The 22,364-nt window shown below is 41.6% G+C and overlaps 1 protein-coding gene across 3 annotated transcripts in view; it reads left to right on the top strand.

The window, feature by feature from the left end:
- Pcsk6 (proprotein convertase subtilisin/kexin type 6) overlaps positions 1-22,364 on the top strand; it is a 192,126-nt gene that overhangs the window by 73,057 nt on the left and 96,705 nt on the right. For all 3 annotated transcript variants that reach the window (XM_027955269.3, XM_027955265.3, XM_071608670.1), the window contains exon 6: positions 2,463-2,551. In XM_027955269.3, coding sequence (XP_027811070.2) covers positions 2,463-2,551 — 89 coding nt within the window. The remainder of the gene's footprint in view (positions 1-2,462; positions 2,552-22,364) is intronic.

Raw genomic sequence — 22,364 nt, 5'->3', positions numbered from 1 at the left:
GAGGGCTTAGGTGTTGCTCCAGCTGCCTGGGCACTGTTGAGGGCTGACCCAGGAGTCAGAAGCCATGCCTGGCACAGCCCCTTGGGCACAAGTGACTTCTGTGGAGTTAGCCTCTTTCTTTAGGGGGGTGTCTCCTGTGTTACTCAGCTAACAATGCATGTTAGCATTGCTCCTGGTACCTCTCTCCTTGGAATATTTTAGAAGACTTACCCCTAGGGAGTCTAATGGTCTCCATAACTGTTACATATCAATCTGGTCTATCGGAGCACATGGGTCACCTGTCTGAACTTTTGTGACTCCATCTTTGACCTCTTGAGCAAGGTGGGAGGGCACGAGCAATGCTGGACAAACCTGGGTTCAGATCCCAGCTCAACTACTCCCTGGCTATGTGGCATTGTGTACATTAAAGGACCTGGTGAGACGCTGTGTCGTAATGCCTTTGAGGCTTTTCCATGGAGATGACATACCCACTTCACATAGCTGTTGTGGGTGAAGAGACAGTGGCTGAAGAATGCATGCTGTAGATGCTCAGGAAGCCACAGGGACTGTCTACATTGCACAGGTCACCTGATCTCTTGGGGGGATCAGCCCTGCAGTTGTGCCGGGAGTTCATTTGCTGCACTGACTGTCCTTCCTTGTCAGCATGCCCTATGCCCTGAGTTCTTACCATTCTTCAGAAATATTTAGAGGAAAATAATAAAGGCCTTTTCTTCTTTCCCTGCTGTGCTTGCTCAGGTGTGTCCCCTCACCAGGGTTGTGTTCATTAGCTTTCCATCACTAGAATAAAATACCTGAGATAACCAGTTTCTAAAGAAAAGTGAAGTTGGCCCCATAGTTTTGGAGGTTCAAGATCATGATTAAATGGCTCCATTGCTTTGAGCCTGTGTTGAGGCAGCACATCATGGTAGGAGCAGAACCATTCACCTCATGAACCAGGAAGCAAAAGGGGAAAGAAGGAGGGACTAGGGTCCCACAATCCTCTGCAGAGATGTGCCCCCAATTACCTAGGCTTCTTTCACAAGGCCCCTGCTTCACAGTACTTCCCAAGCACCACGCTGGAGACCAAGCCTTTATACATGGGCCTTTGGGGGACTTTCAGAATCTACACTATAGCAAAGGTATGTGAGCTTGCAGTTGATTGATTTCAAGGTTCAAACCCCAGTGCCCACACCTGGCACAGTGGTACTATTCTGTAGACCCCACTATTCAACAAGCAGAGTTGGTAGGACCTCTTGAGCCCTGGAGTTTAAGACCCGCCTGGAAAACATAGTAAGACTCCATTTTAAAACAAAAGAACAAAAACCCTGATGACCACACAGTACTGTGCAGGGAGATTTGGCTGGACTGCTCTGTTTTGCACTACAGGCTTCAGAGGCCCAGCCACGAGGGCTGCTTCCCCTGACTCACGTCCCAAGGTGCCCTTCCGGCCCAGCAGTGAGGACGCCTGGGGCAAACGGGCCTGTTTCCTGGTCACACATCGGGGAACAGGAAGGCATGATCCATATCCCATGCAGTGACCCTTGAAGGGCGGGATTGAATCCCAGCTTAAGCCATTGAGCTATGTGACCCCTTAAGTGGCCGTGGCCATGGGGCAGTGAGAGTTCCAGAGAAGGACAGATGAGTCCCTTGCAAAGGCTGGCACGCAGACCCAGGGCCATTTTTAAAGGCAGTTTTAAATTTGAATCAATGATTCTCATCCCCTGTGTACTCTTCTCAAAGATGTGTTGTTTAGAGTCACCCATATTTTGGCCTCTGCTGGGGCAACTGACCCAATGTGGCACAATGGAGAATGGGGTCATTACAAAGTAAAGCAATTTGTTTTTCTGGTAATTTCTTCATTGTCCTCCTGCTGCTATTGAGTGTTCAATTTGGAGTATTCTTCCTCAGTCCCTGCTAAATGGCCACAGAAATGGTGGGAGGGCTGTCCAGGATGAGCATAGTGTTGTAGGTGACAGGGGACAAACAAGTACCTGTTCGTGCTTCCTTTCATCCCCCTAGTCAGGCAGGTGTTAACACTGGACCTGTGTGTGCCAAGTGCCTTGGTGTTAGTCACAGGAAACACAGAGCTGAGACCGGGGGTGGGTGGGTAGGTGGGGCCACCCCGGTGAATGGCAATGGCAGTGAGCCAATGACAGGTGCTGGGAGGGGGAAGCATGGGGTCATCGGTGCTGGGACCAGGTTTCCTAGACTCTGACCTGGGGGAGGCATCCCAGAAGAGACAACCTGTGAGCAAATGCTCGCCATGTGTGGTAGCAGGAAGGGCTGGGCAAAGTCTGCTGGCTGTTTCCTGCAGGGACCTCCCCCCTGGTGTGGTGTGGTGGACAGGGGATGCAGAAAATGGGCTTCACTAGCATCCCTTGGCACCAGGACAACTGGCCTGTTGCAGGAGAACTGAGCGGTGTGTGGAATTCATTAACAATGGCTGGGCTGGGGCCTCACTTTGTTTTTTTCCTTTGCTTCAGACACGGCACCCGTTGCGCAGGGGAAGTTGCTGCTTCAGCCAACAACTCTTACTGCATCGTGGGCATAGCGTACAACGCAAAAATAGGAGGTAAGGCTGGGAGCGCGCAGCCCCAGGGCAGAGGGGTCCCCCTGGAGAGCTCCCTGTCTGCAGGCTTGGCAGCTTCGCTCCTTTGGCCCTGGGCATGTCAAGACCCTGGAGTGGAAGCAGCAGTACCAGCTGCGCCATGGCCCAGACAGCCCGCAGAGTGGTTGGGGCCTTGAGATAGAGAAATGGCTCACTGTTTTACTGAAAAGCCATCCCAGGTTCCACCAGAAGGCTGCCCTCTTTCTCTACTATGGTCCCACTAGCCTGGCCGCTGGCTCACCTTCCGCCATCAGACCACCCCTTCTGAAAGCCTGCATTGGGTGCTCCCAGGCCTTTGGTGGCTCCCTTCACTTCCCAGATAGACTTAGTCTTTCCCTGTTCCTCACTCCCATTCAAGCATCCTGGCCACTTCTATGAAGCATTTGCTCACAGGTTGTCTCTTCTGGGATGCCTCCCCCAGGTCAGAGTCTAGGAAACTGCTCCCAGCACCCATGACCCCATGCTTCCCCCTCCAGCACCTGCTCCTGTCCCTTGACATAGCCAAAAGGCATTTGTCATAGTTTCCCCTGGACATGTCCAGTCTTCTTGTTCATACCTAGGATTGCACGATTCCTTCCCTTCCCAGCCTGTCCCTGGCTTTCCATTGGCTCAGTACACCTGTGGCATAAACCGTTTCATGCCCACTGATCTTGGTGAAGAGAACCCCACCCCCCAGCCCCATCTTGTTCCCTGGGGTCTACTTTTCCTCTACCTGACCCCAGGTGCATCTGCCTTTGTTTTTTGGCTTCTCACATGGTAAGTCAAGTGCCCTTTGCTAGGATGGGGCCTTGGAGCAAAGGCTAACATGTCCTTCTGTGCACCACTGGAGTCAACAGTGTGGCAATTCAGTTGCCAAGTGTCCTGAAGTGCCCATTAAGTACCTATCACTGAGCAGGTAGAGGCAGAGGACAGGGGTGCCAGGCAGGCTTGAGACGGCTAGTCTCACCTGGGAGGCCTGTCCACCTCTATTGGAAGGTGCACTTGCTCATTTCGATGGCTGCCACTGTGCCTCCTCAGTTCCACATATGAGCAGCACAAGGTAGGGAAGTTGGGCCAGGGGTTTCCTAGATGACCCAGTCCTTGAGTTTCAAAAAAAATGATCCCCAGCTTTTACTTAATAAAGATTCTCTGCCTCTCTGGGATTATCATTTCATGACAGAATTAACCCCCAAAGGATGTATTCTGACGAATAAATGAAGAGACTTATCAACCAGCCTCCCAATTTTATGATAGTTATTTTATACTGAGATGTATAGTTCTCTCTGGAGCCTTTGATGATGACTAAAGACCACTGGGAAGTCTCCCCTGGGTTGTAGAATCATGCTGACCTGGGCAGCAAGCCCATTCCCACTATTTAATGGCTGTGTGTCCTTCGACAGCTTATATAACGTCTTTGAGCCTGTTTCTTCACTGGGTGGAGGGATTGTGGTGATGCAGCTGCCTCTCCAGGTTTGTTGTGAGGATGAAATCAGCTGTCAAGTTCACCAGCACTGCCTCAGGGCTCAGTCTGCAGGGAGCCCCTGAACTCCTCTTCCCCTCCTGCTGAAATTCTCACAGAGAGAATGGAAGTGATTTGTTTTGCTTCAACCCCACCTTTGGAGTTTTTTGAGCCTTGCCCTTCAAAGTCCCTAGACTGGCAGCCTGGACATCATCTGGGCTCTGTTAGAAATACAGAATCTTTGCTCCATACCAGATCTGTCAGCCAGAATGTGCATTATAACAAGATAATCACAGGATAGGTCTACAAATGGCAATTTGAGAATGCTGACTTAGAGGACTCTGGGGTCACGCAGGTAGGTAAGATTGTAAGGAGGAGTCATGGGGAAGAGTGTACATACAGCATCTTCCACAGAAGATGCACAGTTAATATAGCTTGTTATTATTTCCTAGCTCGACACTCACTGCAAAATTGTAAACATAAATTTTGCGGATTCTAGAGAAAGAGTGCCTCCACTTGCAGGGCTTAAGAACAGGAATATTTTTAAATGAATAGATGAAATACCTTTAAGTACATGACACGTGTATAATTATGGCTTTGCCACTGAAGGAGAGAAGATGGAAATGACAGACACAATTTGGGACCTCCAGGAGCTTAGCGTGTCTTTAGGATGCACAGTACCAACATGGAAACCAGTACAGGGCCAACCGTTGAAATGAGAAGGGCAGACATGGGGCCCTAGGGGCTGCAGGGCAAGCCCTCAGTGAAGGCCTGGGGCGTGGCTTGAGCACTGTGGAAGAATTTGGCTGCAAATGGACGGAAGACTAAGGAAACAGTGGGGTCTGCCACATGGAGCTGAGAGGGAGGGTACTATACAGAGACAGGGGACAGGAAGTGTGGCTGGACCATGTGAAGACATGTGGAATTGAGGCTGCCCTTGATCCAAGGAACCTGTGACTACCAGGCTCCAAAGTTTCTGTACACAGCTTCAGCCTCCGCAGAGGCAACCACCCTATCTTCCTGTCACTCCCTTAAAGTCACCCCTGGGCAGAAACCATTGAGCACCCATCATGGGAAAGCCTCCTGCCTTTAGTGTGTTTGCACATAGCAAGGAATCTTTCTGAGATGTCTTTAGATCCTTATTTATTTTTTTCCAGCGGCTTGCTCAGGAGATTATGTGCATCCTAATTTATCCCAGACTATCTGGAATTAATGGTACACTACTTATATAATGTATAATGTGTGACTCCAAAGCACATTGTTCCAGTTCACACACACTCTCATCCTCTGTGCTGTTACTCTCATGTTTTTCATTCCCCATGTTAGACACCCACAGTGCATTGCTGTTCTTCTTCCTTTAAACACTCAGTTGACTGAAAAGAAATATAGTTTCCTACCCATATACCATTCTCTTCCTTGCTTTCTCTAGCTTCAGATTTTCATCTTGTTCCCATTTTTCTTCATTCTGAAGAATTTCTTTTAACATATTTTGAAGTTTGTCCCTCCAGCTGGTGAGAAATTCTCTCAGATTTTATCTGAAAGTGTCTGCGTCTTCATTTTGCTAAACACGGAGTGCTTTTCTTTCCACGCTGTAACCATGTTATTCCCTGGTCTCCTGATATCCACTGATGAGTCAGTTGTAATCCTTATCACTGTTTCCCTTTATGTAATATATTTTGTTCCTCTGGCTGCTTTTATAGAATTTCTATCCATGCTCTGCCTGTGACTATAATGTCGTTTTAAATAACTTTCTTCACCTTATCCCAGCTTGGGGTTTTGCTGTGTTTCTTAGTGGGTTGTTTTTTATTTATTTGTTCCAAATCAAATTTAGAAAACATTTTGTCAATTTTCTTCAAATATTTCTTAATTCATTTTATCTCACCTGTCTTTGGACATCAGATACAGTGTTTGACTGCTTGATACACCTCACAGGTTATTGAGGCTCTGCTCATTTTTGGAAATCCATTTTTCTTTATATGCTATTAATGAGGTGATTTCTATTGCACTATCTTCAGGTTCACTAATTCTTTCTTTTGTTGTATCCAATATGTTCTTAATTCCATATGATGATTTTTTTTTTCAGATACTGTGCTCTTCTCTTATGGTTTTTCTCTCCATTATTTCCATTTGGCTCTTTTTTTTTTTTTTTTCTAACCATTTCCAAATCTCTCCAGAGATTCCCCATCTCTGCATTCATTATATCTATCTTTTGTTTTAAACTCTTTAACATGTTTGTAAGAGTTATTGTTAAGTCTTATGTACTAATTCCAGTATCTAGGTCAGTTGTATGTTTCTAATGATTGATTTTACTCTGAATGGGTCTCATATTCACATAAGTACTTTGCACATAAGTAGTAACTTTTTATTGTCTACTGGACATTTTTATGCCACATTGTAGAGATTTCGGATTCTGTTGTCTTTTCCTGAATACTGTGTAATTTTGTTCTAGCAGTCATTTAAATTTGAAATTTAAAATTCTTGGTTATTCTTTTTTTTTAATGGTTGGTCTCTTTCTGATTTGCCCTTACCTTGGGGAGAATCCCTTAGCTCAGGCATGTAGTCTTTATTCCTCTGCCATGACCCTTTTGGTATTTCAATGGAAAACCTGAAATATTTATCAAATCTCTAACTTAACAAAATTCAGTCTCTAAATTGATTCCACTGCAGTAGATAGCAGCTGACATATCTGCCCAGATCATTTAGCCTTTTAGCTGTTGTTTCTGTCCTGGACTTTTTTCGAGTGTTGCTCAAACATGTCTAGTTCAGGGTCAGCCAGGTGGTTGAGGGGAATCTATGTGTCTTTCTCTATAGCTCTCTCCTTTTTTGCGATTTCTCCTCTACCTTCTTTGACAGTTCCTAAAACCATTCCCTGACATCTCAGGTGAATAAGATTACACTTTCCTGGTTGAGTTCTAGCCTCTCTATACCAAGAGAAATGGAAGTTCCTGCAGAGGAAAAGTCATCTAAACATAGATCATAACCAAGTATGGTTCCTTCTTTCAGCTATTGAATCCTTGCCTTCATCTGATTGCTCTCCAGTGTCCTTATGATTTTTTTTAAATAAATATTTTTTCCAGAGCTAATAATTATTATGTTTTGAAGAGTCACTATGGTATGAACTACTCTGCCCTTGTTGAAACTAAAACTAGTGGTTTATATTTCTTTACCAAACAGATTTGTGTGTTAGTTATCCATTGCTGCATGACAATCATTCCAAAATATAGCTCCTTAAAACAACAAACATGGGTTATCTAACACAGAGTGGTCTAGCTGAATGTTTCTGCCTCAGGGTTGCTCACACAGTTATAATGAAGCTTTTGGCTGTGACTGTAATATGAAGGCTGGACTAGTGCTGGAGGATCCACTCCCAAGATGTGCCACTTAGGTAGCTGTTAGCTAGGTGCTTCAATTCCTTCCTGTTGAGGGGATGCATTGATTCCTCACCATGTGACCTCTTTATGGCATTGTTTCAGGATCACCATGATATTGAAGCTAGCTTCCCCTTGTTTCAGGTGATTCAGGATAGAAAATAAGGAGGAAACAACAATGTCTTTTGTGACCTAGTCTCAAAAGTTGCTCACTGTCTTTTCAGCTCTACTGTTCATTAGAAATGTATCATTGAGTCTAACATACCCCCAAAGGGAAAGAAACTTGGCTGCTCTTTTTGGATGGAAAAGTGTCAGAGAATTTATGGGTATAGTTTAAAATCACCACAGATAACCTCCTAAAATAGTGAGTACATATTCATACAAGTGGAATTTTTTTAAAACTTTCTTCATAAAAATCACATTTCTTTTAAGTTTTATCACATAAAGATAATTAAGGGAAGCAGTGGAACTGACCAAATTATATCTTATGAACCACCAGCATCCCTAGCATCACCAGTCATACTGCCATTGGGTTAATCACCTCTGATGGGGAGAAAGTGTGTGTTCTCAGGGATCTCTGGGGGCATATGTTATAGTCTTTGTTTTCAGAGAGGAGAGTGGGATACTCTGTGTTGTGTAACTGGAAGTCCTTAATGTATTTAATTTTAGAGAAATTTCAACTTTTTATTAAGTTGTGTTGCACATGGATGATTTGTGCACCTTTTCTATACATAATACTTCAATTTTTTTAAAAAAAGAAAATTTATGATGTCAAATTTGTTCACCTTCTTTTCTGATTCTGGGGTTTAGGATTTGGCTTAGAAAAGCTCAGGATGAAAAATTGATTCTCCCTTACTTCCTCTAAAACCTTAGTTTTAGAACAAGAGTTTATCTTAAAGTTTTTATGTTTTTGTTTTTTAGCTTCCTAATCCAATAGAATATATATCTATGAAGGAGAGATCTAACCTAATTTCCCCCCCAAATTCATATTCAGTGATCTCCATGGGCTTCCCTTATTCCATCCCAATTTCCCCATGGATGCTGGATCCTCCTTTATGTTTATCAGACTGTTTCTTTTTAAGCCCTGATAATACCACCCATTTGTTATAGTTTAGAAGAATTTTTTTCTTGTTTTTTGATAATTGATAGGACAATTTTCTCATGGTTCTTTTTCAAAATTTTCTTGGCTATTCTTGCACATTTTCTCTTTCAGATGAGCTTGAGAATCTGCTTGTCAAGTTCCATAAATAATCCTGTTGGGATTTTGATTGGGATTGCATGGAAATTATAGATTAATTGGGGGAGAATTGACATCCTTACAATATTGAGTCTTCCCACCCAGGAACATGGTATGTTTTTATTTATTCAGGTCTTCTTTTACACCATTTAAAAAAGTTTTCTTACTTTCTCCATTGATCTTACACACTTCTTATTAGGTTTATATCTAGGTTGATTGGTTTTAAGATTATATTTTAATGGGTCAATATTGAAATGAATTTAGGAAAGTTCTTGATTTTTGTGTGTTGATTTTTGTTTCTGGCCACCTGATTGAACACTCTTGGTGCCACTGTTTTACATTTAAGTCTCTTTTCTAGATTGTCATAAATAATAACTATCTGTAAATAAAATGATGATTTACCTCTTTAGTATTAGTAACTTTCATATCTTTTTCATGCCTATTTCAATATATAAGGACTCATGATGAATACTGAATAATGATAGTTCTAGGTTCTGTTGATTTATTTGATGCATATAGGAATGCTTCTAGTTTTATAGAATTTGTAGATATCTTCTGTAGATTTCTTATATGTAGGAAGGCCTTTACCAAATTAAGAAATTTTACTATATTCCTAGATTTCTAAGCAGTTCAATAAAGAATGGATGTTGAATTTTATTATCTGCTCTTTTTTAAGTCTTTGAGATAATTATATTGGTTTTTGCCTTTAGTATTTAATCTGTTTATTGTAGTAAATCACATTAATAGATTTCCTAAAGCTGGAATTTCTTTTGTTCTTGGAATAAGTTCTTGGAATAATGATTATGAATATTTTCTTTTAATACACTGCTGTATTCAATTGGTAATATTTTATATGTGGTTTTTCATTTTATTTATAAATTGAACTGTGGTTTCTGTTTCTTGACATGTCTCAAGTTTGGGTGTCAGAGTTACATTGGTCTTGTGGAATGAATTAGGAAACTTTCTGTCTTCTAATGTGCTCTGAAACAGTTCACATATCATAGACATTGACTAGTATTTTTGTTTTTTTAAATGTTGGTAGAACTGTTTAATCAACCTTCCTGGATATACTGACTAATTAAAGAACTAGGTCTATTGGGTTTTTATTCTAAGGGAAATTTCGATAATGAAATTTTCCTTAAAAAAAATCAACAATTTCTCTAGTTTCTAAATATACACATAAACTTAAGATCATATTCATATAATTTAAAAATATACCCTCCATATTTGTAGTTATAGTTGTTCCTGATCTTATTTATGATCTTGCTCCTTTTCCCTTTGATCAATGAAAAATTGTGGCTTCCTAAAAATGTTTTTTTCAGAGAACTAGTTTGTTTTTTAACTGCTTTTTGTTGCTTTCTGTTTCATGAATTTCTATTTTTCCTTGTTTATCAATTCCTTCAATTTTTAAAATTTTATTTTATTTTTCTTCCTGGCTCCTTAAATGGAATGCTTATTCTTTTTAGGCTTTTATGTATCCGAGTAAATAAATAAATGTTACACACATGTTTCCTCTGACACATATCACTGGTTTAACTGTATCATGCTCTTTTTGCTATTCATTTCTGAAAACTTCTTAATTTCAGCTTTGATTGTTCCCTTTAAACCAGGAATTGTTTCAAAGTGATTTATGAAATTTCCCAACTGGATAAAATTTTTTGGTGTTCCTTTTGTTGCTAATTTGTAACTTTATTGCATTGAGATCGGAGTCTGTTCTATGTAGTTTCTGCCTTTTGGTATTTATTGAGAATTTCTTTGTGGCCTAACACATGTTTGGTTTTTATACATATTGCAATGGATGTTTAAAGAGCATTTTTAATCTATGCTTTTTGAGTACAAAGATCTATATTTATATTAGATTAGAGGTTGCAGCTGGTCATCCACGGGCTGCCTTCGGCCTACAGATGTGCTTTGTTTGACCCTCATGGTATTTTTTTTTTAAGTTGAACAAACATTCATAAATCAAGAGATTTTATGTAAAAAACATGGATTTGGGCCTTCTCTTAAAAAAATCAAAAGCTTTGGCCATGCTCAGCCCTTACTCCTACATGGCAATGGTTAGCTGAATCTGCATGGCAGCTGCTCCTACTTAAAGGACAGTTTGCCGTCCACTCTGTTAATGAGCCTGGATTCCTAGTCCATTTCCCTGCCTGCCTGGTTCTTCCAGGCATCAGCATTTGTCACCAGTTTTTAATCAAGCTTATTCACAATTTCTGGAGTCTTTCTTATTTTTTTTGTCTATCCTATCAATTTCTTAGAAGGTATATTGGTCTCCATAATAATTACTGACTTGTCAATGTCTTTTAATTTTTCCTGTGTGCATTTCATACGTATGTTACAAGGTGCATTAAAGATGCCTCTTGGTGTAACAAACCTATAAATCAATATAAAAATCCTTTCTGTGTCTTTTTTTTTTTTTTTTAACTTCAATTATACGTTGGCTGGTAGTAATATATTTCATCCTCTTATTTTTACCCTTATTTTTAAAGCAGCATGTGTCTGGATGGATTGATTGATTTTTAAGTACAAATGAAGATTCTCTTTAATGGGAGAATTTGATATATTCTTACATATGCTGATTTCATACATATTAGGATTTATATCTGTTATTACCTTTTGTTTTTATATTTTTATTTCATGTATGTCTTATAAACACGTATAACCTTACCATCCTTTTGTTGGAAATAGTTTCCTTTTTTCTTCTTTACTTTCCTTCCTTTAAATGGGTTGAAATTTTTACATTTGAATTCTGCTTTTCTATGACCTTGAAACAGAGTTTCTATTTCTCTATGATTAACATTAATCAGTACTTATCACCTTCTCCTGAGCAAAGCAAGAACCTCATCACAGCTACACTTATCTTTGCCATCATCTCTCTCCCCTCACTTCATTCAGGACCTTTCCCCCCATATTTTTATTGATGCATTATAATTATACATAATGGTGTATTCATTGTTTCACATTCATATTTGCTCACAACTCATCCAAGATTTTAGCTCCGTATTATTTTTAATAGTTTTACATTATATATCAACAATTATATGAGCTGAACTGTAACAGTGACCAGTTTCTATGGTCACCATTGTTTCTAAGCTCTTTCTTTTATGTGATTTAAAAAATTTTACTAGATTTTTCTGATCTGGTAAATCATTAATTCTTTAAGAGATATGTTTGAGTGCTTGCTATACAGATGGAAAGTTTTATAAATAGTAAAAGTTTTTGAGTCCTTGAAGTCTAAAATTGTCTTTACTTTCTTCCTACAAAGTTGACTGGATTTAAATTTTAAATTCAAAATAATCTTCGCTAAGAATTTTGAAACATTGTTTCATGGTCTTTGGTATCTAGTGTTGCTGATAAGGGGTCTCTCTCTTTGCTAATTTCCTTTGCTTTGGAGTTCACTTTATCTGATATTAATTTAGTTACTCCTACTTTTCTTTGATTAGTAGTTGCCATTCTTTTACTTTCAACCTGCCTAAATTATTACACTCAACTTGAGTTTCCTGTAGATACCATACAGTTGAGCATATATTTAAAAATCCACACTGCCCATCTACATCTTTTTTTCAATCTATGTCTTTTAATTGCACTATATTTAGGCCATTTATGTTTACTATCATTATTGGTGTGTTAGGGCTTAAGTCTGACATTTTATCTTTTGTTTTCTGTATTTTTCGCTTCTGTTGTTTGCTTTCTCTGCATTCCTGAGATTATATGAATGCATTTTAGAATTCCAGTTGGCTTATCTTATTGTTGGAAATAGTTTCCTTTTTTTTGGCACTATCTTTCTGTGTGGTCTTTTTAGTGGCTTCTCTAGGTATGTGATATGCATGTAACTTAATACAGAGTGCTTGTTGTCATTTCACCAAGTCAGGTGAGGTGTAGAAACCTTATCTTTTTTTACAGCTCATTATCCTCCCCCATTTATAATACATATAATTTTCTTAAATATACACTCTAGAACCACATCAGACAGTATTAAAATTTTTGCTTTAAGCATCAAACATAATGTAGAAAACTCAAGAGAAGAAGGAAAGCCTCCTGAATCCATAGGTTTATGTCTCTTACCAATCTGAACAGTCTTTAGCTGTTATTTCTTTATTTTTTCCAGCCCTCCCCTCTTCCCTCTTCTTCATCTCCTTTTGGGACTCCAGTGACATGAATTTTAGGTCTTCATTATAGTCCCACAATACTTGAGGTCCTGTTCATTTTTAAAAAGCAGAATCTTTTCTTTCTGTTGTTCAGATTTGCCGATTTCTGTTCTGTTCTTCAGTTCACCTTTCCTTCAGTGTGTCCCCTGAATCAGCTGAACTAGTTATTTTGATAATTGTATTTTCAGTTCTAATAGTTCTATTTGGTTTTTCTTTATATCTTCTATTTCTTTTCTGATACGTTCCATTTTCCATTTCTTTTTTTTTTTTTTTTTTTTTTTTTTTTTTTGAGGTTTTCTGTTTTTTCACTCTGTCAAGCATATTTGTAAGAACTCATTAAGGCATTTTTTTTCTCCTGACTTAAAGCATTTTTGCTTTAAGATCTGTCAACTTATCTAGGCATGGTAGCACAAGCCTAGATCCAGTAACTTTGGAGGCTGAGGCAGGAGGATGGAAAGCTTTAGGCCAGCCTGGGTTAGTTTAGACCCTGTCTTAAAACAAAATAAAAAGGGCTGGGGATGTAGCTTGGTGGTGAAGTACCCCTGGCTTTAATCCCCAGTATCACAAAAATAAATAAATAAATAAAATCTGTCAGACTTTCCCAACATTTTTATTTCCCCAGTGTTGGCATTAATTGATGGTCTTTTTTCCATGCCTCTGAGACATTCCTCGTTGGGATGATGGCTGATTTTCATTTTAAACCTGTACATTTGTATTATGATACTCTAGGTCTCATTTAAACCTTCTGTTTTAGCTTCTACGGCAAACGTAAAAGGGACACCACTTGGTTTTTGTCAGGTGAAGGTGTGCATCCAGGCTGCCCTTTCATCCTGCACCCATACCTGAGGGGGATCTGCTGTCTCCCTGGAAATAGAAGTCCTCTGTTGATTTTTAACAGCTATTGTATTATTCTATGTCATGTTGTGCATATTAATGATCCTTATTTTGGAAGGTATTTATTTTCCCACTTGTTCTACTCTGTCTCTTGAATATATATGTGTGTGTATAAATATACATATATGTGTGTGTGTATATTTTAATTCTTGATATTGTTTTTTTCTCAAATACTTGCAAATTCTTGGTTGTCTACTCTTATTTCTGCTCACAGATCCCAATTTGTCTGTGAGTGTTGTTTAGCCTGATGGCAGGGGTCTTCCTGTGATGTGAGAGGACAAGGGACTATTGCTGGACCTGCCCTTCTGGTGGGGTGGTGGGTAAATTCCCAACCCTGGCACACTGTCCTGGTTCTCTGGTCTACCACTCTGTCTTGCCATATGCACCTCTGGATAAATCCCACTGAGGCTCACTGCTCAACCTGCAAGAGTAGACAGCTGACCTGCCACCACCAGCTCTCACACTGATGCCTACCTGTCCATGCACATCAGTCTTTGGGGTTTCAAGCTCTTCTGGAATTGCTCACCCATAACAGAAGACTCTTCCCACCAAGGTGCTGCCTCCGTCTCTCAGCTGATCTCATTGACTTGCTGTCTTTCCACAATTCCTTAGAATATCTCTCTTGCTGATTTTTCTTTTTCTTTACTTTCAAACATTCTTTCTAGGAATTTGGGCCCAGAGGAGAGATAGGCTGTATGCTTGGTCCATCTTCTTGGTCTGGTCTCCTTAGTTTTTTTATTGTGATGACAGTAGCAGCTATCACTGGCCGCTGTTAGATGCAAATGCTACATCATAAGTCAACCTGAATCTGATCCTCAGAACGATTCTGTGAGTTGCATCTTATTACATCCATTTTATACTGGGGAAAATAACAGAGGGGTGAATTCCCATGTTGATGGTCACACAGCTGCTGGGAGGCAGAGAGAATATGTGAACACAGCCGACTTGACCTGAAGCCTGGCCTTCCCCTTTGCTTCCCCATCAGAGCCATAATTTTCTGATGCCAGGGCATAGCACTGACCTCATGAGGATAGCTGCCACCGAGCCCAGTGGCTGGAAACAGAAGCAGAAGGGAACCTTCTTGGTCTACAGGTACATTGCTTTTCTCGGCAGAATTCATATTCCTTCCAAACATAACTTGACCTTGCTTCTTTCTCCTGGCCTAAAAACGAATGGTAATGGGAATAACATAGGTAGTGAGGGAGAGTAGTAGTCGTCTTTCTCAGCCTCTCTGCTTGTTTAACATTTCTTTTCTCTCCCACTGTTAGCCCTTTTTTCTTTTAATTAAATTTTAAGGGACTGGTGCTACATATAGTTCTCCTTCTTACTTCCTGTGATGCTCCTTCCCTCCTAACGTGTCTGCTTCTGGTTGACTTGGGTGGTGGGCAGCTATGAGACTTGCCTGTAGCCCCATCAACCCAGCAACAGCACAGCTCACCTGCAAGGTGATCTCCAAGGTGAGTTCCCTGGGACACGTCCTTCCTTCCTGTGGTGTCTCCAGAGGAGTAAATGCCCCTCCCAAGCTGCTGGCGTGAGCCTACTCCTTGCCTCTGCTACTGCTTAACAGGATTCAGATTCTCCTGGGGCAGGAGGGGTGCCAGGGGCACAGAGCATTTTTGGTACAGCATGCCCTGCTTCTGAGAAGCATTCCAAGCCCAGGGGACCCAATCCCTGAGGCTGCATGGGGGCAGGCAGCATCTGGAGTATGCAGAAAGGGAGCCCAGCAGCTGGAGGCCACCAGGACCCCATCGGGCCTGGCGAACACTTTGAAGCAGAAAAGTGCCTACTGTGGCGCATGCAGCGCGGGCATGTGTCTTTTCAGGCTGTTTACTGTGTATCTGGGAAGAAAAAGTGAACGGCAACAGCTGAGTTTCTGTTGGTGTTTTTGCTCCATATTTTGATTGGGGAACTGAATCATGTTTTTCCTTTCATAAACATGAAAATGTTAAGTACATAACAGCTAAATTAATCTGTGCTCATAAATTGGTTAATTATGTTAATTCTCAGTCACGGAATTCAGTCTCATTAGCGTTTCCATTAAGCAGTTTGGGCTTGTGAGCATTTTAAGAGAACCGTTTAAGCTCCAGATTAATCTTCAAAGGCTCCAAGTGCACTTTTAACTGCAGTAGGATTTAAAATGCACTGGGAGGTTTCAGCAGGGGATTTGGTGAATGTTAGGATCTAGTGCCTTCAGAGACAACAGGGTTCCCACTTCCCCTTCCCTTGCTCCTCATGTGCTTTTATTTTGGGGGGGGGGGGTGGCTACTGGGGCTTGAACTCAGGGGCACTTGGCTACTGAGCCACCTCCCCATCCTTATTTTGTATTTTAGAGACAGGGTCTCACTGATTTGCCTAGTGACTCACTTTTGCTGAGGCTGGCTTTGAACTTACAATCCTCCTGCCTCAGCTTCCGGAGCCACTAGGATTACAGGCAAGTGCCACCAAGCCTTCATTCCTTACATTCTTACCGAAGGCCCCTGGGTCTGAGCATCTCTAGGAATAGCAGGAGCCGTGGAAGAAGGAGATGGACAAGAATCAGCTTTGCCCTTCACCCTGTCTCCTGGGGGCCATGCCGTCCTCAGGCTGCACTGCTGCAGACCCAGAGGAGAGGTGATTGGCTCCAGAATGCCTGGGATACACTTCAGGGTTCCTGAGAGGAGGAATACTAAGGAGGAGCAGCTTTATTCTTGGATGTATGTGAGAATAACAGACAGAAGCACTGACTCAGGGAGAAAGCACCTTCAGGCCTGATTGACAAACTCTCAGGTGGCCTTTGTTCATGCTAGTGTGATGCCTTATTTCAATGTCTGCCTGTCTCATTCAGAAGGCAGTTCAGGGCAAGCATTGGCTTTCTTTGTCTCAACCACTCATCTTGGGAGTTCCTTCCCGTCCTCATGGTATAGACACATGGGTGCTCCATCTGTCTCTGAAGCATGCTGTTCTGCCCTGTGTCCTGAGCTCTCAGCTCTCACTGAATTTCTGAGTCTCTGTGCAGTTCATTTATGTTTCTAGTCTCGTTCCCAAGTGAAGAGATATGAAAGAAATGATCCAGACATCAGCCCTCTAGATGGTGGCGGAAGCTTCTCTTTTACAATTCTTCAAAAAACCAACAGGACTTGAGTATGAAAGAGAAACATAGTTTTTTATTATCATATATGTTTGGCAAGGACATTTGATGAGAGGTGACTGCTGCTGATTAAAAAGGTAACTTGTGACTCACAGTTCCCAAGAGGATGGGACACACTGCATCACGCAGCACCTCACTGAAGCACTGGATGTCAGTGAGGTCCCTTGTCATTTGATACCTGCCTCTGGAAACATCAGGGTGGGGAAATAATGGCCAGGACTGTGAGATCCCAGTGAAGAGGTGGTCGGAGGTGTAGACTCTGGATCTGCTGGTTTGAAAGACATGCTCCTGGGTGAGTTGTTTACTATCCCTAGGAGTTGACTACTCCTGGAAAGGGGCAGACTCTTCAGGGTTAGCAACACCTAGATATCAAAGCATCAGAATACAGAATGTCAAAAGACACAGTTAACACAAGACTTAGGAGGGGCCACGTGTCACTGGCCCGGGATCTCATGGCAGGACTCCCCATGAGTTTGCTGGTGTATCCCTGGAAGGAGATGGAATGGCTCCATCAGGAGACCAGCAGCAGAGCAGGAGGCGTGTTGGTAACCCATCGCAGGTCTCCATGTGACAGTGCTAAATGTACATGTGCCTTGATATCTCTGCCCACCATGGTTCCCTGGAGGTTCCAGACTAAGGTTTTTGGCATGGAAGCATATTTAGAGATTGAAGAGCCCTGTTTTTATCTTGAGTATTAACGAGAGTTGGCAGAAACTTTTCAGGATTTTAGCTTTTTTTTTTTTTTTTTTGTAACCAGTATTGAACCCAGGGGTATATGACCACTGAGCTACATCCTTTTTTCTTCCTCCATTTTTGATTTTGAGACAGGGTCTTGCTAAGTTGCTTAGGGCCTTACTAAGTTGCCAAGGCTAGTTTTGAACTTGCAATCCTCCTGCCTCAGCCTCCTGAGCCACAGGGATTACAGGTGTGCATCACCGTATCCAACAGGATTGTAGCATTTTAAAACAACTATTGAAACTTTTTTTGTTCCAGAATGGTTGCTTATAGAACAAAATGTAGTTTTACGGGGGGGGGGGGGGGGGGTCAGATCTCTGTGGATTTATTAAAATCAACTCAGGATTAATGAGCAAAATTTGTTGGGTAGGCCTATTTGTCGAACTCAGGACGCTACAATCTAATTTTTACTTGCTGCTGTTCATTGCTCCTGCATTGCCATTGGGTTTGCTGAAGGCAAGACACATTATTTCTCAATAAACAAAGTGGCCCCTGCATGGCCAGCTTCCCTGCCTTCCTCCACACTGTAGTAACTCAGGTAGCATGCTGACTTACTATATGTGTGTGTGTGTGTTTATGTGTGTGCGTGGTCTTCCCGTTCCTTTCAACAGTGAGCTTGCTCAGAAAGTTTTCAGTGCAAATACTGTGCCTTGTGCAGCTTTAGAGGGCCGATTGCATGTTGTAAGTTAGCCTTGCCTAACATAAGCTGGTTATTTGGAAAGTTGAGATATAAATTAGAAACAGTAGAAGAGGAGGAAGGACGGGTCACTATGAAAAAAAAAAAAAGTGTTTTCTTTTAACTTTACCAAGAGATCTATAAAATCATTCTTTTCAGCAAGTTCTCCTGAGGCATTTAAAATATTATTGGACTTAAGCAATTTAATAGGAACACATATATTATTGAAAGTGATGTAAACCTGTCTGATTCTTTCCTAGATGAAGCTTCTGGGGGGGACCTAGGATTGTCTATTGGGAGATTAAGTACCAGTGGCAATCTGACTTGTTCACCCCACCCAAAGTCATGAGGCCCAGGAAAGCAACCATCTTCCTTCTCTCAGCACTCCTTCCACCTTGTGCCCACAGCCTCATTCTTAGAGTGGACAGACGGGTCAAGCGAATTTATCTTGCTACCATGAGCTCTGAATTCAGCAGGCAGAAAAGCAATCCATTAGCAAGCTAACAACAGGGAGTTAATTTGCCATCAAAATGATTTGTCTAAATTATTTTCGTACCCAGCAATTTATAGTAAATGGGTCTTTCTTTTTTCATTAGAGGAATGATTGCTGTTTTTCTTCTCCTTGGCATTTCCAGAGAGCCAGTCACATTTAAAGCTAATGTTGGAACAGCAGGTTTCTACTGAAAATATTTACCTTTTCTCTGTTGGCAACTTGTCAGTGTTGGGGAAAATAGATGCTCCGTTCAAATCTAAATACATGATGCTTGCTTTCTCACACATCCATCAGTCTTCTTCCAAGATAAAAAGCATTATGAGAGGTGTTGGGAAATCATTCTGGTCATATGTTTTACATATTTTTGAATTTCTTCTGCCATCGTGTTCTTCTTGTTCAAAAATAGACATTTTACCACCTACAACTTGTATGTCAAGTTGTAGAATAGCAGGTTCAATTTCAACACTAGAACACCAGAAGTGACTTTGGCTGCTTGTGGTCAGCAAGGTCTACCACAATGGAAAGTTCATTTCTAAATGGAAAGACATGAAGAATACTGCTACCATTTATCCAGAAGCCCTGGGTACCAGGTTATATGAGTATGTTTTCTGTTGCTATAACAAAATACTTGAGGCTGGGTAACTTGGAAAGAAAAAGAGATTTCTTTTTTATTTTTTTTTACTTGTAGATGGACACAATACCTTTATTTTATTTGTTTATTTTTATGTGGTGGTGGGGGGGATCTAACCTAGTGCCTCACACATGCTAGGCAAGCACTCTGCCACTGAGCCACAACCCCATCCAAAAAGAGGTTTCTTAAGCTCACAGTTTTGGAGGCTGACATTCCAAGTAGCCTAGTGCTGGCCCTGATGAGGGCCCCCTTGGTTACATCACATCATGGTGGATAGCAGGAGCACATGCAAGAGGGAGAGAGAGCATGATAAGACAAGAACCCAGAGAGCAATTCAGGGGTCAGGCTCATTCTTTATAACAACTCATCTTTTTAGGAGCTAACCACGATCCTTCAAGAACTACTTAAATTCCTTCCAAGGTCACATCCCCAATGACCTTACCACCTCTCAGTAGGTCCTACCTCTTAAAGGTTCCACCATTTCCTTATCACTATATGGGGAACCAAGCTGCCCACATAGGAACCCTTGGGTGACACATTCAAACCATATAACCATATCCAGACCACACACAGGGCCTCAACTTATATTCTTTTCAACTACCACCTCAGATAAATATTGTAGAAAACAAGTTTTAAAGAGGTTGAGTCTGTGGCCCAAGGTCATGCAAATTTAAGACTCCACCCAGGGTTCCCTGACCCTGACTGTCTCCCCCACTGCAAGCTGCTTTGTATCTTGTCAGGTACCATGTCTGTGCCATACCACACTACCAACTTCCTGTACTGGTTATAGCCCCTCTTGAAGGCTCATGGCTGAGTTAGCTGGGTGTCTGGGTATAGTGTGCCTGAATCAGCCATGGAGATGGACATGCTGGGCACCCAGATGATAGACTAGGGAAAGACAGCAACCTCGTGGCCATCCTGACTTCTCCTCTCCCCAGAAAGGAAAAATGCAATGAGCTAGTGCTGTAGCTCATGTGGGCTGTGGCTAGCTAGAGTGGCTCTGCCCTGCCTGTAAAAGGAAACTTACAATAGATGCCAACAAACCCAGGGAAGATTTGGGCCCCATTATGACTCCCTTGATCGTCAAAGGGAAATGAGCTCTTAACATTATTAAAATTAAAGACCTCTGGGGAGAGGGGTGTAGCTCAGTGGTACAGCACGTGCTTAGCATGCACAAGGCCCTGGATTCAATTCCCAGAGCATGTGCATGCACACACCCATACATATTAAGAACTGCTGTTTATCAAGAGATTCCATAAACAAAGTGAAAAGACAAGATATCACTAGGAGATAATTGTAATCTGTGTAACCAACAAAGGACTAATTCCCAGTAGAGGCAAAACTATACTATATATTATTTAAACACACAATTGTATTAAAACACTTATTTTTAAATGGAAATAGGATGAATAATCTAAAAGCCCAACATTCCTAGCAGCAAAGTGCTGACTCTGAGCAGTTTCCTGTGAGAGGTGGGGGCCACAGGAGGACACCCAGGTAGAGGACCCAGTAGGTCATGTCCTCATTCTGTATTGGATAGAGGATTCATGCATGTCCGTTATTTTATAAGGCTTTATTTCATGTGTGTGAATACCACTCTTCATACATACAGACAGCCTATCTTTAGAAAACAAAGGGAAGAAAGTTATTATTTTTACAGATGGAGAAACTGAGGCTCAGCAGAGTCAAGCTGGCAGTGGACACTTACACTGAGTGCTTTCTGTGCACCAGGCACTTTACACTAATCATCCTTTTTGGTTTGTTAGACATCTCTATAGAGACAATGACTTTCATCATCACAGTGTACATAAAACTAAGACTTCATAAGATATGAGAACTACCAAAGTCATTTCCTAGTCACACTTGGTGATCATGGCAGAAGTTCTGCACACGGCATGCCCATCTGCCTCCTGCTGGCTTGAGGCACACTACTGTGAGAGCTGGGCCTCCTCTAAGGATCCGATGACACGGCATCAAGCCCCTTGCAGTGCAGTGCCATCTAAGTAGCAGGACAGTGGTATCTTCCCTGGGCCGTCCTGCAGCCAGGTAGCTGGGGTAATAAAGAGAAGAAGAGAAAAAGAGAGCGAGCCAGAAGAGAAGATGGATGGTGCTAGTGTTAAATTTATTCCTCTCTCTCATTTTTAAGACCTTAGAGCTATGAGACATGGCTCTTCCCATAACTTCAGCCCCATCTTCCATCACTGCCCACGTACGTCTGCCTGGCTAGCACTCCCCCATGGCCCTGGGCACTGTTGTTGAACTTCTGATGGCCCCCACACCTCAACTTCGCTATTGCTTTGCTGTAAATTTCTGACATTGATTTTGAGTGTAGTTCCCAGGCTTTCAGAGCAGGAGTTTCTAGTTAAGCTTGGTGTCCCACAGCAGTGTGGGGCTAAGATGCTGTGAGACTAGCCCTACCCCCCACTACCACCACACTAACGGTGCCCCTTAACCTCACAAGGACCCTCTGTAGTGACTCCTGTGTTATCTCTCTTCCTCATGACTTGAAGCTTCATGACAGATAGTAAGGAGAAACCTTAGGGAAAACTGAACCTTCAAAATTGGATAGAACAAATTGGGAAAATGAGTGCAGTTTAACTGTGGTTAAATCTTTAAATTCCCTCTTTAAATATAACAACTATGTACATAGCACTTACATTTTATTAGGACTTACAAGTCATCTAGAGATGATTTAAGTAAAATACTTTTCTTTGGAAAGAAAGTATATAATAGGCAAGAAATTTCTCACCATAGCAAATAATTAAGTGCACTCAGTTATTTATTTGTAACTCATGTGCTACTGAGCAAGAGAATATAGAACAAGAAAATTGAAAATGTACATGTTAGGGATCTCTGTTTATCAGTTTTTCATCAGAAGTGACAGCAGGGTGTCCCCACAATTATAGTTTGAATGGTTAGGACAGTAAGATTTAATTCACATGAAACATTTGTTCCTGAGCACCTGGGGAGGGCTTCTGCTTCCGGGGTCTCCTTCCTGCGGCTCTTATTGCTTTTGTCCTATACCATTTC

Source organism: Marmota flaviventris, chromosome 2, assembly GCF_047511675.1.
Source record: "Marmota flaviventris isolate mMarFla1 chromosome 2, mMarFla1.hap1, whole genome shotgun sequence".
In the NCBI taxonomy this organism is placed as follows: Eukaryota; Metazoa; Chordata; class Mammalia; order Rodentia; family Sciuridae; genus Marmota; species Marmota flaviventris.
Note: the sequence above shows the minus strand (reverse complement) of the source record. Positions and strands in the feature narration are given on the sequence as shown.